Raw genomic sequence first — 16,421 nt, 5'->3', positions numbered from 1 at the left:
GGTATCCTGTGATTCCAACCCCTATAGTTTCATCTAAATAAAATGACTTTGTATTGTGTTTATTTAATACTATTGTGTGATGAAATCAAGACTATAATGTGAATATGTATGTGAATAATGACGATATAAAACAGTAGAGAGATTAACAGCAGATCCCAGGGACGTGGGACCGTCCTCTCATTTGACAGTGGTGAATGTTTAAATCTAAAACCAAACATTTGGTCACTTCAGTTTCAGACAGTCCCTCCTCAGAGGCCCAGATCAGCACATGTACAGTATATGACTTATACTGCTCGAAAGATTCAGTATATGAATCTTTCGAGCATAAACCTTTAAAGGCCATTTTGAGACGGCTTGTTGTTGACATCACTGATACTAATAACACAGAGACATGACTGAGCATGCAAGGAGGTGGGAAACTGAGCAATTCAAATTATTAACAAAGAGCAAAAGTGATCTGACAAGGTCTTGATTTCCTCTGAGCATTTGAAAGAAAAGAAAAAAGACAAAAGAAAAAAAGGGATTTCATAAAAACAATGAAGGGAGACGAGGATAAAGTTGATAAATAAAAAGATGTAACTCACAGATACATGAGAGACTGGAGTCCGATGAATGTGTCCTGGGACAAACCTCCGAGTGGATTATGGTCCAACATCCTGGCACAAAGAAATAACACAAAAAATGTATATATTATTGGTATCAAAGGAATAGTGTTATACAGGTGCATGTAGTTTGTGTGTGTGTGTCACTCACAGCCACTCTAACTGGTGCAGATCTCTGAAGACACCAGGACTGAGGGAAGATATCAGGTTCTCACTGAGAAACCTGATCCACAGAGAGTACAAAAACAGTAATGTGTATTTAATGTCATATAATAAACACCAAAAGAGCTCAAACTATTGCTTTTTGTAATCAATTATCTACTAATTGCAACTACTTTGACGATAAATTAAGAGATCCAGTCATACATTGAAGCAGTGATAGTGGGAATAATAGCTACTGCGTCAACTACTGCGTCAACTGGAAACTGTGATTTTGTTTAGTAATTTAATTGAAAAGAAATGAATGAATTAGTCGATCATGTTAAGAAGTTGTTACGGTCTAGTTACAGAGCTCTTCTTTTTTACCCCAAACTATAAACTTTACAATGTCACCTGGCAGATTGAAATTTTGCAATTTTAAATGTCACTTTACAGATAATAGTATAACCTGTGGGAAAATGTCAGCATCTGCTGAGTGAATGAATTTAACACAGTGAAATATAAATAGGAGACGAATTAAATACTCACAGCCTCTTTAAATTGTACAGGCCACTGAAGGCATGTTTGGATACTGACTGGAGGCTGTTGTTTTGAAGAAACCTGAGGTAAACAAGAGGGATAAAAGAGATTGTACAGTAATTGGGTGAAGTTTGTTCTTTCACCTGAAAGCCATGACTATAAACATGGTCACACACACACACACACACACAGAGACACCGGCACAAATAAACACACACACATACACATGTTCTCGACCTGTACAAAACGTCACAGTGATTAACTCCCCGCAGTTGTTGTCCTAATTATCGCCGAGAGCGCAACCATTTCTCTCCCTCCTCTTTTTGTCATGGCGGTGACAGGATAATACACAATCAGCATATTCTCCACAGCAACAGATTATTGGATGCAAATGAGGACGCTTACAAAAAAACTAAATGATGACCCCTGAGCACTTAGTGACCTTTAATTTGGAAATGTGAAACTTTACATGAACTTCCCATCAATTAGCAGCCGTTATTATTATTATTATTGTTATTATTGTTGTTCTAGATTCTGCACAAAGCCCTGCGTTTGCTTTTGCAGCTTTTGCTTATGATTCACCTTTTGAGCCTCAAAGGTGACGAGAGAAATAGCGAAAATTAGGGTAGAGAACAAATCAAAATTTTATGATCGCAATATGAAATATTTCTTCAAGATAAAAAAAAAATTGAAATCGCAATACAGCTTACAGCTATTTTTCAAATCGCATGAAATGCAATATTTGTGTGTCAAAATATAGTTTCAGATGAATTATTATAACACATCTTATTCTACAGACTGGAGAGAAGATCTTCGCTTCTCAAAGAGCTGCACAAATATCACACATTAATCTTTTTGAAATAAGTTTTTCTGAATTAAAATGAGAATAATGATTTGAATGAATCGTATTTCCTGTCAAAATAATTGCAATTAGATATTTATTAATAATCGCTCGGCCCTACTTCATTTAAATTTTGTCTATTTTTTCATTTGTTTGAGATGATGTTGGTTTGGAAAGTTGATTTTTCAGCTGGATCACCTGCATAGTGATGCATCTACTTTCTTTACATCTTCCAGTCACAAAATATCATCTCAAGCCTTAATAAAAAAGAATTCATTCTTAAATGCTTGATATCAACTGCATTTTTCACATACTGTATAAGCCACAGCTTTAAACTAATAGGAAAACACGAGTAAATATGAAGAGCAAAACATGAGGGTTGTGTGAGATATATTTTAAAATTCATGGAAAACAAGCACGAGTGTAGTACTCACAGTCTCTGTAGGGCGGAGAATTCCGAGAAATCAAAGTCAGACAGCACTCGAATCTCGTTGCTCCGCAGTGACCTGGAAAAAAAAACCCGCGCAATGCACATTAGAGGAAAAAACGGCAACACATATTTTGCATAAACAGACACCTGGAGTGCAGTTAGATTCAGACAGCGAGAGACGGCGAGGGAGAGAGAAGACTCCAGGACTGCATTATAGCTTCAGACTCTTTGAAGAAGCTTATAACTGAAGTGTCACCTGTCAGATTAAAAATAATCAAAAAGTCCATCATGTCCTGGAGTCTAGGAAGTTCATATAAAGGACATAAACAGAGTATTTTTGGCTGCTTTTTTCCATGACTTTGTTGAAATGTACAGTTTGTGCAGAGACTATAATAGTGTCATGTTTCCTTTTTTTTTCCATTTTCACCAACTATATAAACACACCTGCGCAAAAAAAGGTACTAAAATCTGAATTTGCGAAATTTGGAAATACGTCACAGTTCAAAGTTCACTCGGCTCATTTTTTATGAACAAAAACTAAAGAAAAACGGTCTAATTTTGTGACGTCTGCACAATTATTGCTACTTTATATACTAAACTACTAAAAATTCGATATAAAATGAACCATAACTTTGACTCAACAACACATAAAAAGCCTTTCTTTTTAAAGCCTGAATATGTGACCTATAAGCACACACACACCCACAGGACGTCCATATAAGGAGTTGTGTATTATTACCGTGGCAATTTACCACGTGTGCACCTGCTGTGTGAGCACTAAGGGTTAAACACACACGGGAACACATCTGTGCATAAAAGCATACTCACACACACAAAATGATGTTACAATTCATGTAAATCTTTGTTAAAAATGACCTTGTAAAATTATTATTTAACCAACCAACAATCATTAGGTAAACAACAACTGGAAGTAAAATGTAAAGCATATTTTAGCGATGCATAGTAGAGACAAAGGGTTAATAAGTCATTCTGTATATTCATTCATTCAAGATACTTACAAAAGATAAGAGATTTTAAGGCAAACAAATGTCTAAATTTGACTGACAATGGACACCATCTCCTCAAATCAAATGCTCACACAACAAAACTAAAGATATACAAAAAGGAAACGGTTAAAAAACATTACAATCCTGAGATTTTCAACTTGAATTTGAATGATTTTAATCCCAAAATGCCACGTCTTGTCATATATTCCATGACGTCACATGTCATACTTGTCGTACACAGTCTTCTGGTTTTAACGACACTTGAAATTACACAGATCCGGTAGTTAAGAATCTCACATACAGTCATTTCCACATGTAACAGCAGCTCTCTTTGTGCAGAAGGTGCCCACTCGCTGCATTAAGAGACAAAAACAGTGAGCAACTGAACACCAAATTTAAAAAAGGAGATAATTACATGACATTAAGTCCCAGACACAGTTACCTGCTTGTACTCTAATGTCTCTATAGTAACAGACGCTGCTGCAAAGATCTGACTGACCTGAAACAAGTGAGACAATAAGCATTAAATAATAAATAAAGACGAGGTAGTAGACCTGGAATTACAGTCGCCTCACCCTGAAGTCCAAGAGGATATTCTGTGCCAAAAAGAGCTCCTGATACACGTGAACTTGAGGTCACAGTGAGGCTGGACGTTGACTGATCCAAATTGAATGAGTGAATTGTTAAGTCTAAGTAAAAAAAATAAAAAAGGTAGGATTTTTTGAAATATTACATTCTGAGAAAGACGCAGACAAATGGACGAACAACCCCAACACTGAAAGGAAGGGAGGCTTTAAAACAAAGGGATTTTCATCTCGCGGGGAGTTGAAATTAAATAAAATAAAATGTATTGGCCTGATTTATACTACTGCAAATCAACAATAACACTGTCACCACTCGTCATCCTCAAGGACTCAAGCAGATGATTTACTTGAGCTGACTTCACTCTCTCAGTATTAAAGGTCGTATTAGTCATGAATCAAAAAAAGACTGAAGTGTTTCTTAAGTTTCTTTTCAAAGCTTCTTTATGCAAACTCAGGCTGGTTCAATCCTAATGTCACGGCTGTCAGACTTGAGAGCAAAGCACCTGAAGCAGATCTTCAGAACTACTTTACTGAAAATGAAAGTGAATGGTGACTTTATATATTAACAAGTTACATCACCCATTCATTTGTGAACTGCCATAAGTTTTTCCTATGTGCCAATTAGTGTTAGTTAGTCTTTGTTTTTCAGTGATTGTGGATGATGTCATTAATGGTGATTAAGACAAATGTTATTGCACTATACATACAGTAGTTTATTTCTTTTTTACCACAAGACCACAGCAAAGGTGGTGGAGGTCAAATGTGCTGTGTAGGGGTGAACTATAAAAAAGTATAACTCCATTTACATATACGTTCCACAAGTACAAGTAAAATACATAAAAAGACAATAAAAAGAATAAAACAACAAGAACCCTAGACTAAACAAAAGCCTGATTAAAGTCAGATGTTACTGCACCTTACACACCGGGTGGCACATTTAGACGCTCAGATCAGAGTGTAAACATCCACTGAGCCTAACCTCAGTCCTATCCTGGCCCTTATAACCCTAACCATAATCTGTTTACTTTTATTTTACCTCTCCTCTGCTGTGAGCTGCCTGTGGGTGATCGGCTTGTTATTGGATTTTTAAGTCAAATGTGAAAACAACACTGCAGAGAAAACAGAAGAGTCTTGTCCTGCAGTTAATGGACGTTAAACACTGATTTCTGGCTGCAGGCAGCAACTGTTTGAGAGTAGTTACAAGCTTTTCGTTCTTTATTTTTTGTTCAACTGCACTTCAACATCTTAACAAAGGCTGGACAAAAGGCTGCCAGTGTCATTAACTATTTCCTCATTCTGGGAAAGTTGTCTCAGACGTTGAATGAACGACCTTTAAAGTACAAAACTCAAAGTCGGCGAAAGTTTCCTCAAAGATCCCAGCAATAAATAGCTTGTGATCGGCGATCACCGTGTGATGGGATTAACTGTGAGCTGTTTTGAGAGGAAATATACGCAGAGAGTCATGTTATGACGGACCCCTGCCTCGCTTCACTCCGTATAATCCCTCAGGATTACAGACTGTACGGGTCAGTAAGTGATGCTGAATGAAACTGACTTTGAGCCAGACGAAATGCATGAATCTGCATTAACAGGTTGTTATAGAGATTTACTCTTATCAGGTTTTCGGGGCAATGGAGGAATCAATGGTGTTGTTTTATCGGGAGAATCACAGAATTATACGATGATATTCTGTTCTTGTGGGACAAGTAAATTAAATTGTATTGTAACAAAAAAAAACCCAAATGAAACCAACCCAAACCCAAACTGAAGACTATTTTTAGCCTCAGTGTTCTGTGGACTGTGCGATCTCTGAGGATTTCTCTGCCGGTGTCTCTATGGTTTCCATTTCCGCAGCTGGTTCACACACACACACACACTTCAAACGTAATCCTTTGTTGCGGCTACACTTTCATTCATAACCATTTACAAAGACAATTTAACACAGACACGTTGATTTAGACTGGACTATGGCGTGTAACAGACGTCCCACTGACTGATTGGTTTGGATATTTACCACATGGCTGATACGCCTTGAGCAGCTGGCCAGCAGTTTGACGCCCAGCTTCACTGACCTTTATTACATCTACTCTTTCACCCCTGTTTCCTGTTGACGATTCACTGTGTAATCCACACAAAAATGCCAAAGACATCATTAAAAACGGGCCACAGAAAAACACTGTTGAAATTATACAAACTCTAAATTCTAAGTGAGTATGAGAGTGAGTGGTTGTTTGTCTCTATTGGACGCTTTTCCACTACATAGTATCTTGGCTCGACGAGGTTGGTTTTCCATTACACTACAGTACCTGCTCAAGTGGGCGGACTCATCACAGCGCGGCTGCATGACACTGCCATGACTTTGTTTTACACGCGACACACAAACGCACCAACTAGTGACTTGTAAAGCAGCTGTTTTCGGTGTAACTGAATCATTAGAATCAGTTCATTAAAAAGATTTGTTCACAGAAGCGTCCCCCGTGACGCTCATGTGGAGGACAAAGCAGAGTAGAAGATGAATGACTGTTGTAATTAAGTTTTCTAAGCTCAGCAGGGCTGCTTTGTCCGCTCTTCCTATTTAAAAAAAATAAAATAAAAAAGCATTAACTCATCATGGGTGATTTCAGCATGACCTTTGTGACAATAATTTCAACGTCTGAAAAGACGAAAGGCTTTTATTATCAGTTCCCGTGCCTGTACCCGTCTAATCTAACCTTAAAGCCTGAAGCCAAATGAGGAGCCAAAGAAGCCCCGGGAGAGAAATTACGACTTCACACAAAGACAGCATTTCAAAAGACGCATAATTTCACACAGAGTCACACTTACAGCCAGGTCACATTTGGAGACAGGGGTGGAACAGTCTGCAGGTTGACCTCCACACACTCCACATCTGTCTGGATGCAATCACAGCTCTCTGGATACTCCTGCAACACTACACACAAACACACACACAGTAAATCAGTAATTTGTTTGTATTTCTGCTCCTGGTCTCTCTACCTCACCTCTCCTTTGTCCCCTATTTTTCTTTTCACCCCAACCTGTCTAGGCAGACGTCCGCACATCTTTGGTTCTGTCAGAGATTGCTTCTCTCCACTGATGCCCAGTGCTTGCTCATTGTGTGAACTGTTATCAATAAGGTTGTCTCTGTGCAGTGCTTTGGATTAATGTGTGTTGTGAGTCGGCGCTATACAAATAAATGTGAATTGAATTAGTGTCTGTCTGTCCGTTGTATTCATTACAGTTTTTCTCCACGGTCTCCAAGTCAGAAAAACACAAGTCTATGTGGAGGAGAACTTTCACCGCTCTCACACAGAGAAACAAACAAAAAAACGGAGGTGAGATGAACTATTTATCTGAGATACGCGTGGGTTATGCAGACTGTGTGAAGAGTTTTGAAAAAAAAAGTTGCTTCACTGTTGCCCAATGCTCGTTAGCATCTGAAGAAAAAGTAAGTCCCAGTCGAGCTCTGACTCACAGCCATATACTGACTCATAGAAGGAAGCTCCTTGTGTCTCCCAACAGTAAAGTATGCAGTAGTAAAGCATCAGAAGCTTAAAGTACAACATAGAACAGGAAAATACTGTGTAGAACATGTATGGTAAGAAACAGTAGAGCACAAAACACAGTCCAAGTATAGTATAATATAATAATATGCATGAGTAGAAGTAAACACACATTTTAGATATTTAGTGACAACACTTACGGCACTCTTTCTGAAAGTCCTGGTCCACAGGATTGGCATTCTGTAGTGTTTGTCCAAACAGGTCTGCCCATCCGACGTTGTCCCCTGCAGAGACGGACAAGGAGCAGCCGTTATGTGTGCAGCGCAGTGGAAAAGTGACCACTGCAAGCAGAGCAAGATTAATGCATTCTATGTCGACCACTTCATTCTCCACACGAGGGTCGCACGGCCGCTGGAGCCGATTCCAGCCGACATAGGGTGAACACCACAGCCAATATAGAGGCGAACAACCACTCGCTCTCAAATTGGAGTGTCCAATTAACCTCTGCATGTTTTTGGACCGTTTGTACCCAGAGAAAACCCACATACACATGAGGAAACCCACAGAGAAAGATCCTCGGTTGAACCAGGATTAGGGCAGTTATCATTAGTGCTATAATTAGCACCAGCCAGTTAAATTCATTGCCATAATTAGCACTGGCTGAGTAAATGATCACCACCAGCACAGAGAGGGAGTGAGTTTTGTTTAATCATCACAACTCTGGAATCTGAACTGTGACCCAGAGTATTTAAACTTTTGATTAGAAGCAAAAGATGCTGCACTGCAGCACAGCGCAGGGGAGAGCACTAAGAGGCGGATCACGTTGTTATAGTCACTGCATTTGGGAACAACAATGGAGCAGCTATACAGTGACTGTGAAAAAGATTACCATCAGTTCAAACTCTGAAATGACTTGATTCTGTTGTGAATGCAGCTTTCTGTCAGCTACCATTCGCGGCTGCCTCGCGCTGCAGCGCTTCCTTCCAAGGCTTTCCTGTTCAAACTCAGCCTGAGCTTGATGTAGTTAGTCTAATATGTGTTTGCGTCACCCTGTTCATCACAAACAATTGTTGCTATGGTTACTGCTTGTTTTGCCCCTTTTACAGAGCGTAAAAAACATCCAATGCACATATACTGTAGATATGAAAATAAATATTAATGGCCCAGCCCATCTACGGTGAACACAATTTCAAAATAAAAGTATATATATGAACGTCCACAGACATCGCCTGCAACCAGAGATTTATTGGATGACACCAGCTGTCAATCACATCGTCTACACCTCCTGCAAAATTTAGAAAACTGAACCATTTGCTACTGAAGAAGACCTGAATCTAACAACTGAGACCTTTAACTATTTTAAGTATTGGCTAAATTTTCCCACAAACTTCCATTTAAAAGGAAATATTTGTTATGTAGTTAATTGGGTGGAGTTGCTTCATCTAAGTGAATCAAACCTTTAATCTTTTATTGTGTTTTTTCAATTTTTCAAAACAAACCTGCTCTTAAAACTAAAACTAATGAAAAATCTAAAACTATTGGTTGGGACCCACAGTCGGTGGATTTGCTGCATCTTTCCAGCCTTTTACTAAAGATATATTAAAAAATAATGTATAAAATGAAGTTGTGATTCATTTATCAAATATGTATCCAGGTTTAGTTATATTATGCAGATGATTTCCTGTTGTCACAGTTTATATTATGCAATCGTTCTTCATCTTTAAAAAGTTGGTTCCCCATTAAAAAAAAATGAAATAGCTTTGATGGCACAGCTGCTTCGTGGAAGAGCCAAAAGTAGCACCTCGTGCTTTAAATATTACGAGCTTTAAATATTACTGTGGATCTCACGATGACGATGACAGTTCCGACCCCAAACTTCAGCCTGAAATTCCCCGCAGTCTGATCGTTACACAACGCCTACGGCTGAATCTGTGTATTCACTGTGCTGCGGCTCATAAACACAAAGGAAATGAAAGCAAAGGACTTTAAACACAGGTGTAATAATCACCAGCACTAATCCATCTGACTGTGTTCAGATTATCAGTTTGTTTTTTCAGTTCATGTGACTCAGCTCGGGTATCTATTTACAGGGCTGTGTGAACACATGGGAATAATACACAACTCCTTATATGGACATCCTGTGGGCCAAGTGAACTTTTATAACTGTGACGTATTTCCAAATTTTGACAAATTCAATAGTAAGCAGCAGAAATGAGTGAAACATTAAACAACAAATGGAGGGGAGTGCTGCGTTAACTACTGTCTCTGAATCTAGCGTGTTGGGGGAATAATAAACGTACCGTCTTATCTTCTTTTCTGTTGTTGTTCTGTTACGTGTCGTCATCCAAGAGGACGATCGCTCTTAGAAGCAAAAACGTTAATGTCAACTGTCAAATCTGATCAGTAAACGAAATCAGATCGAGGAGAAGAAGAGAGAGCCCGGCATCTGTTTTGCACTGTGTGCATCACATTTCAGCTGTCAGCTGCAGAGCCGGATAAACTATGATAAACTCTGCCTGTGAGTCTGGAATTTCTCTCTGCGAGTCAACGAATGATGACCCCTTTCCTTTTGTCAGTACAGATGCTATGATAAACAAACAAACACAAGTCATGATAACTACATTCCTGTAAATTCAGCCTCCAGCTACGAGAACATGGATGAAAGAAGAGATTAAAATAAATGTGCTGGTGCTCACGGTTAGGTGAGGTTTTTTCCCTCTTATTATGGCACTGCTGCACAGCACAGCACAGCGGTGGACACGGCGCTGAGGGCAGGCTACCTGATGATGAGGAGGACGACGAAGAGCGAAGGCGAAGAGGAGAAGTAATAAAGCACAGATGGATTGATGATGGATTTCTGGTAACCGGCATGAAGCCGCGAGCGCAGCCAGACTGAAACCAATTTGTGCCCCGTTTTCTTTCGTGATCTGGACACTGCGGGAAATTTTTGTTTGGAGAAACTGCAATACTTTATCTGATTCTGCCGAACGTCGACTACAACATCGTCATTCACGATACCGTTTGAAAGCAGTGGATGTATGAAAAGGATTGAGTCTCGTTATGAGCAGCAGAAACACGATGTGTTTAAAGACACCTGATGCGCTATAATTTATGCCACAACACTGGTCTGTAGACACACAGTAGTTACAAGTAGCCTGAATTCAATTATTTGTTCCAGAAAACGGGTTCCAAACAAAACAACAGCTAATTGGGAATGCAGTTCTAGTTAAGTGGGAAAATAGATTTGAGGAGACAAGGTATCGACACAGTTAATATTCAACGTTTGCACATTTCTGCAGCTAATGAAGCAGTCAGTGTTTATCTGTTTCCGTGCCCAGTTTCCTCCTAATTTACTCGAAGACAGCAGAAAAGTGAGGTGAGTTTTTCCGAAAGATCCTTAAAGGTTTCAGGAGAGTGAGCGAGGCCGCGCTCCGCTGCATTTCCTCTGAAAAAAATGTTGCTGTGCCTGCTTTAACTTGCCAAACATGGAGGCTTCAGTCATTTAATGACATCTTTCATCGTGAAAAAAAACAAAAAAAATCGTTGACTCTTCAAAGTGATTGAAGCCGACATATAATGATTTGCCTTGTCGTTTGCTTTTGGGTGACTTGACATTTCGGATCGACTACGGAATATTGAGCTGAGTGAAAATCTGAAACCTTTCCCTTTCTCCTCTCACTCGACTAAATCTGCAAACGGACACCCTTTCTTTAAAAACATACGTGTAGAAAAGTCAATCTTTTCTGTCAGTATCGCCCTGTGTCTACATGCATGTGAAAAAAAACTACAAAGTTTGCTAGGCAAAAAAGAACTTGAATCTCGCGATTAAAAAAATGACGCCGTTAAAATGGGTTTGTGTTGACGCCGTTAATAACACGTTTAACTGACAGAACTAATCTTGACCTCACTCGAGTCTGAATTGTTTGTTATTATAGTGGCTGTTCCGATTCTCGTGTTTTTTGGATTTGTTTACGCCTACGGAGGATGATCTAATCCAAAGGTTTAGCACAATTACTCAATTAATCGATTACTAAATGAATTGCCGACTATTTTGACAGGTTTGAGAAACACTCATCGACATTTTACGGACCAAACTAGAGAGAGAGAGAGAGTGAGTGAGGAGCACCGAGACGAAAGACATGCGGGAGGCAGGGATTATTAAACACAGGTGAAACACGTCAGGGCAAACAATTACCATAGACGAAAAAAAAACAGGAATTAAAACAAGACAAGTTACAAATAAAGACATGTACAAATGAGAAATGAGAAAAATAGGAACAAAGTGCAGAGCGACTGAAGAAAACTTTCAGGGAAAAAATAGTGAGCTGTGAGTGAGATTCACTTCATGGCTTTTGTCTTTGACGAAGGTTAAACTCCAAACAATAGCCAACGCTTTACTGGCCCCAGTATAGCAGCAATTACACCTTCATGCCAAATGACTTGGGAAGTCTGTGCTTTTATATTTTTGAGCATCTGCCCAGTTTCTTGCTGTAAACAAGCACATTATGTAATTAATATAAAAGTGAAACACTCTTCTCTTCTTCTGGTCTAATATGATAAAAAACTTTAGGACCCCAGTTAAGATGATCACTACTAATGAAGATGATTCTATACTTTTTTTTTGCCTAAATGTCATTATAATATCAACTGCCAGGCGACATTTCTTAAATCGATCTATTACTTTTTTGTGGTCACTTCAAGATAAGATTAGATTAAATTACCCTTAAACACCTGACCCTCGACAGGATTTTTTTTTTGCTTAATTTAACCATCAAAGGAACAGAGAATGTCCTGTAACTGAGTGCCTTTTTCCCATTTTTTCCAGAATAACCGAATCAGATCAGAATCAGAAGAGCTTTATTGCCAAGTATGATTTGCACATATAACTTCCACTATCTGGCAGTTATTTACAATTTACTACATGTTAAAATACGGGTTTAACTATTTAAAATGAGGAAAAACACTGCAGTTGTATGCAAACAACAGATTGTGTTTAAACTGAAATTTGAACAGTATAGTACATATTTACAATAATATTTGTCTCAGTGTGCAAAAACAGGCCTAAAATGGAAACTATGTACAGGTGTTCTTCCATCTCTCTCCTCTCTGGCGACAAAGACGCTGATTTTTAGGCTTCCTGAAAGAGTGCAAGTGAAATTACCGTAATTGCTACGATGTGCAATCTTCTCAGCTTTCAGAAACCGTTGGAATTTTTTCCGACAGCACAAACGCAAGAGGAAAGAGTGGTGGAGAGGGCGAGAAACATTGATAGTGATCAGAGTTGCTTTCCTGATCACCGAGCAATTTACTGCCACTTTTCTATAAATACACACATACAGACACTTACCACAGCGCCGCTCATCTGCTCCATTAGGACAGTCTTTGTGTCCATTGCACTGCAGAGCCTGGGGGAGACACTCACTCAAATTCCCACATGGGAACTGACCCAACGGGCACCTGGCCTCTACTTCTGGTCTGCTGCTGGCCACCAGTGCTGGAGAAGACATGGAGGGAACAAAAAAAAAAAAAAGAGTGAGATTATAATAATAAACCCAGTTCTCTTCTAATTTTGAGGAAAAAAGTGTGATTTTTAGTCCAAAAATATAAGTCAAATTGTCTGCTTGAAATCTTGGTGATATAATAAAACAAGTGGTTGTAATTGGGCGAGCATTTAACTGTCAATTTATTTCATTGACAATTTCATCAATAATATTAATAATAATACATTGTATTTGTGCCTCTCTAACACTCAATAAATCAAATACACACAAGCTTAAGATAAATTGAAACAGACCAATTAAAAAGTTAAAAGAAGTCAGAGAAAAATAACCTTTTCTTCCTCATGAAAACCTGGTAGTGAATTCATTCTACTTCACCTTTTATTTGACTTTACTTTGTGCAACCGGTGATCCAACATTTTGATCATGAGGCGACATTTTAAAATGATTACAAAGATATTCAAAATGGTCCAAAGAAAGACAAAGGAACAAAAAAGACACAAGGCAGCAATAAAATCAGCTAAAACCACCACACAAAGACCTTCTTTCACACCAGAAAAGGAGGTAAAGTGAACACAAAAAGACATAGAATTACAATTAGAAAACAGAGTACTGTAAATCATCATAAGTGACTGGAAATATGTATCTCTGCACGTTTGAGTATCTTGGGAACTTTTTAAATTGTCCTACAGTTGACGTGTGTAAAAGTGCATTTATTTCACAGTCCTTTTGTTTTGAGTTTGCCCAAAGTTTGGGCATGAAAACATACTCTTAGTTACTTAGTTACTCTAGTTCTTTTAGTCTTTTTTTTTTTTTTGCTTAATTCAACAGTAATAATTTAGTATTTTTAGTATAATTACAACACGGTTGGAAACAAGAAAACAGGTTGATATTTTTATTTGAATTATTTTATGGATTATGATAAAAATGTTCTCCAATTATGTGATTATGATGATAATGTTTCTTTTTATGTGTCTCCAGAATGTGAGAGCAAATAAAAAACAAATTCCCCCCCACCCCCACACACAGAAATAACCACACCGTCATGTGAAATGTTAAAAGATATTTTTACAGATTTTATTGAGTTTGCAACTATTCATTTGCACCACATGGCCAAAGCAAATCCGGAAATACCAACTAGACTATTCGGAACTAAACAACAGGGAAAAGTAAAAAAGACTTTTGGAATTTGCGTTGCTTGTGACGCGAGTGAACGCACACAAATGTAACAAAAGATAACGTGTGGATCATGGGAGTCGTCCTGTCATCTTGTTTGGTTCACCTGTGCATTTACATTTTAAAGAGAGAGTTACAGCAGGAACGGACGGTAAAGCACAGTAAACGCGATTAAAAGGCGACCAAGATCAAACAGTCAAAACTGGACCAGAAAATATCATTCCCTGTCGAGGCACGGAGAGAGGACAGTGAATGTTTGAGTGATGAGACGGTGCTTCTGCACTGAGATGCTGATGTTCAGGTTGACTGAACTGAACTGGAATTTACCGACAGTACAGCATCATAGAGCCGAGACCTTAAAAAAGTTTAATTCCCAAACTGAATTTGACGGAGAACAAATGCAGCACAGGGATAAACGAGTGGGACTGCATGTGCTGTATTATGAACAGTGTCAGCAGGTGTTCATCATGCTGACAAAGCACACGGCACTGATAAGGGCGGAGCTCGTGAGGTACGGCAAGAAGAGAGACTGACACAAACACACGTCGACTGAATTCAAAACTGCATTTTCTACAATAATAGACTGAACTGTCCAAAGAGACAGAGAAGACAAAAACAGCTTGCAGCTCTCTCTCTTTTGCCGCCTGTGTAAATGATAAAAGTGCACCTACTAATATGTTCCTTTTAGTGTAGGTGTTTTGTTTTTTTAATCACATGCACAGGTTTAACCTCCTCCCACATCCACTTTCGTTCCTGTGGATGATGCAGGCCCTTTCTGCAGCCTGCTGAAAATAAATCAATGGGTTTTCTCAAGCTCTGTAGCAAAACTTTTAGGTTCATTTTGTCTCGTTCTTACCGAGCAAAGAAACAGATTAATTACGACAAAGAGCGAGAGCGACGACGGAACAGGCTGTTTGAATCAGGCCGACTCTTCCTGGTCGTAAATAGCTGATACACATTTTCTCAGAAAGTAGGATCTGCTTAATTGGATTTCATGGTCTCTGGTCCTGGCAAGGTCGGTGTTTATGCCAAAAAAAGGTCCTAAAGAGCTTGTACACACACACACACACACGCACACAGGCTGAAGCCAAGACGAAATGCAAACTGACATCCCGTCCGCCTCTGTTACCTCCACCTCTGTACAATATGCCAACACCATGAAAAAAAAACATGATCTAAAATCATATTGTGACACATTTTCAATATTGCTCTTATTTCATGGCATGACAGAAAAGAAATGTTATTAATATGAGCTAAACACCTAATTTGTTCCTCTATAAATGTTTTTTTTTCCTCCTTTTTCCAGTGAGTAACATGAGAGACTTCTCCACAGGCGCCCACATTTCTGGACACACTGAAGTCTGAAGTGAGCACTACCTTTTCCAACTCCAGATCGTTGCCCATCGCTTGAACGAATTCAGGAGTCAAAAAACTATTTTGTATCCAAAACTCTTCATAAGTGCGGATGTTACGCTGCTGGAACCACACTTTGTTGTCCAAGAGTACATGGATGTGGTGTATTACTTCATACCATAGCTTGCTTTGTTAAATCTGTCCCATTGCAAATGAATAAAAGTTTTTTTTTGGCAATGTAATGACAGTATGAGAATTTTTTTATAAAATAAATCGGCATAGAACACAGAACAGTCAAGAACAGAACGATGATTAAACTATGACGCTGCTTGAAAGTTTGTGAACTCTGCCATTTGTCATTGTTGTCTTAAAATAACCTGATGAAATGAACATGCAAATCTCAATTTGTAAAGCAGAACTTCCAAATCAGAGACACACAGAAAAAAAGAGATGGATTTTCATTATTAATTCAACAAAAGTAATTTCTTTACCTCATTTTGCAGCCATTACTTCCAGCAAACGTCTTCTGTAACCACAGACCAGTGTCTCACATCTGCTTCCTCTGAAGATATGAGGTCCAGTTTTTGCCCGGCCTAATCCAGAGTGCGACGCTTCTTTCTCTTAACACTTCATGAGTCGTTGTCTTGTTGCGTCATCCATTTCTGTCTGAACTTCAACTCCCCGACTGATGGCCACAATTGCTGGTCAAGAATTTGTTAATAGGCCTGTGACTTCATGGTTCCCTGGGTAAT

General features: G+C 38.8%; 1 protein-coding gene across 2 annotated transcripts in view; it reads right to left on the bottom strand.

Moving 5' to 3' along the window:
- The window catches only part of LOC122780196 (relaxin receptor 2-like), a 34,756-nt gene that overhangs the window by 14,800 nt on the left and 3,535 nt on the right, over positions 1-16,421 (bottom strand). For both annotated transcript variants that reach the window (XM_044043048.1, XM_044043049.1), the window contains exons 2-8: positions 12,990-13,136; positions 7,843-7,926; positions 6,966-7,071; positions 2,556-2,627; positions 1,290-1,361; positions 754-825; positions 585-656 (exon numbers count right to left, since the gene is read on the bottom strand). In XM_044043048.1, coding sequence (XP_043898983.1) covers positions 585-656; positions 754-825; positions 1,290-1,361; positions 2,556-2,627; positions 6,966-7,071; positions 7,843-7,926; positions 12,990-13,136 — 625 coding nt within the window. The remainder of the gene's footprint in view (positions 1-584; positions 657-753; positions 826-1,289; positions 1,362-2,555; positions 2,628-6,965; positions 7,072-7,842; positions 7,927-12,989; positions 13,137-16,421) is intronic.

This window comes from Solea senegalensis, linkage group LG13, assembly GCF_019176455.1.
Source record: "Solea senegalensis isolate Sse05_10M linkage group LG13, IFAPA_SoseM_1, whole genome shotgun sequence".
In the NCBI taxonomy this organism is placed as follows: domain Eukaryota; kingdom Metazoa; phylum Chordata; class Actinopteri; order Pleuronectiformes; family Soleidae; genus Solea; species Solea senegalensis.
The sequence above is the reverse complement of the archived record's forward strand: the minus strand, read 5'-3'. Positions and strand labels throughout refer to the sequence as shown.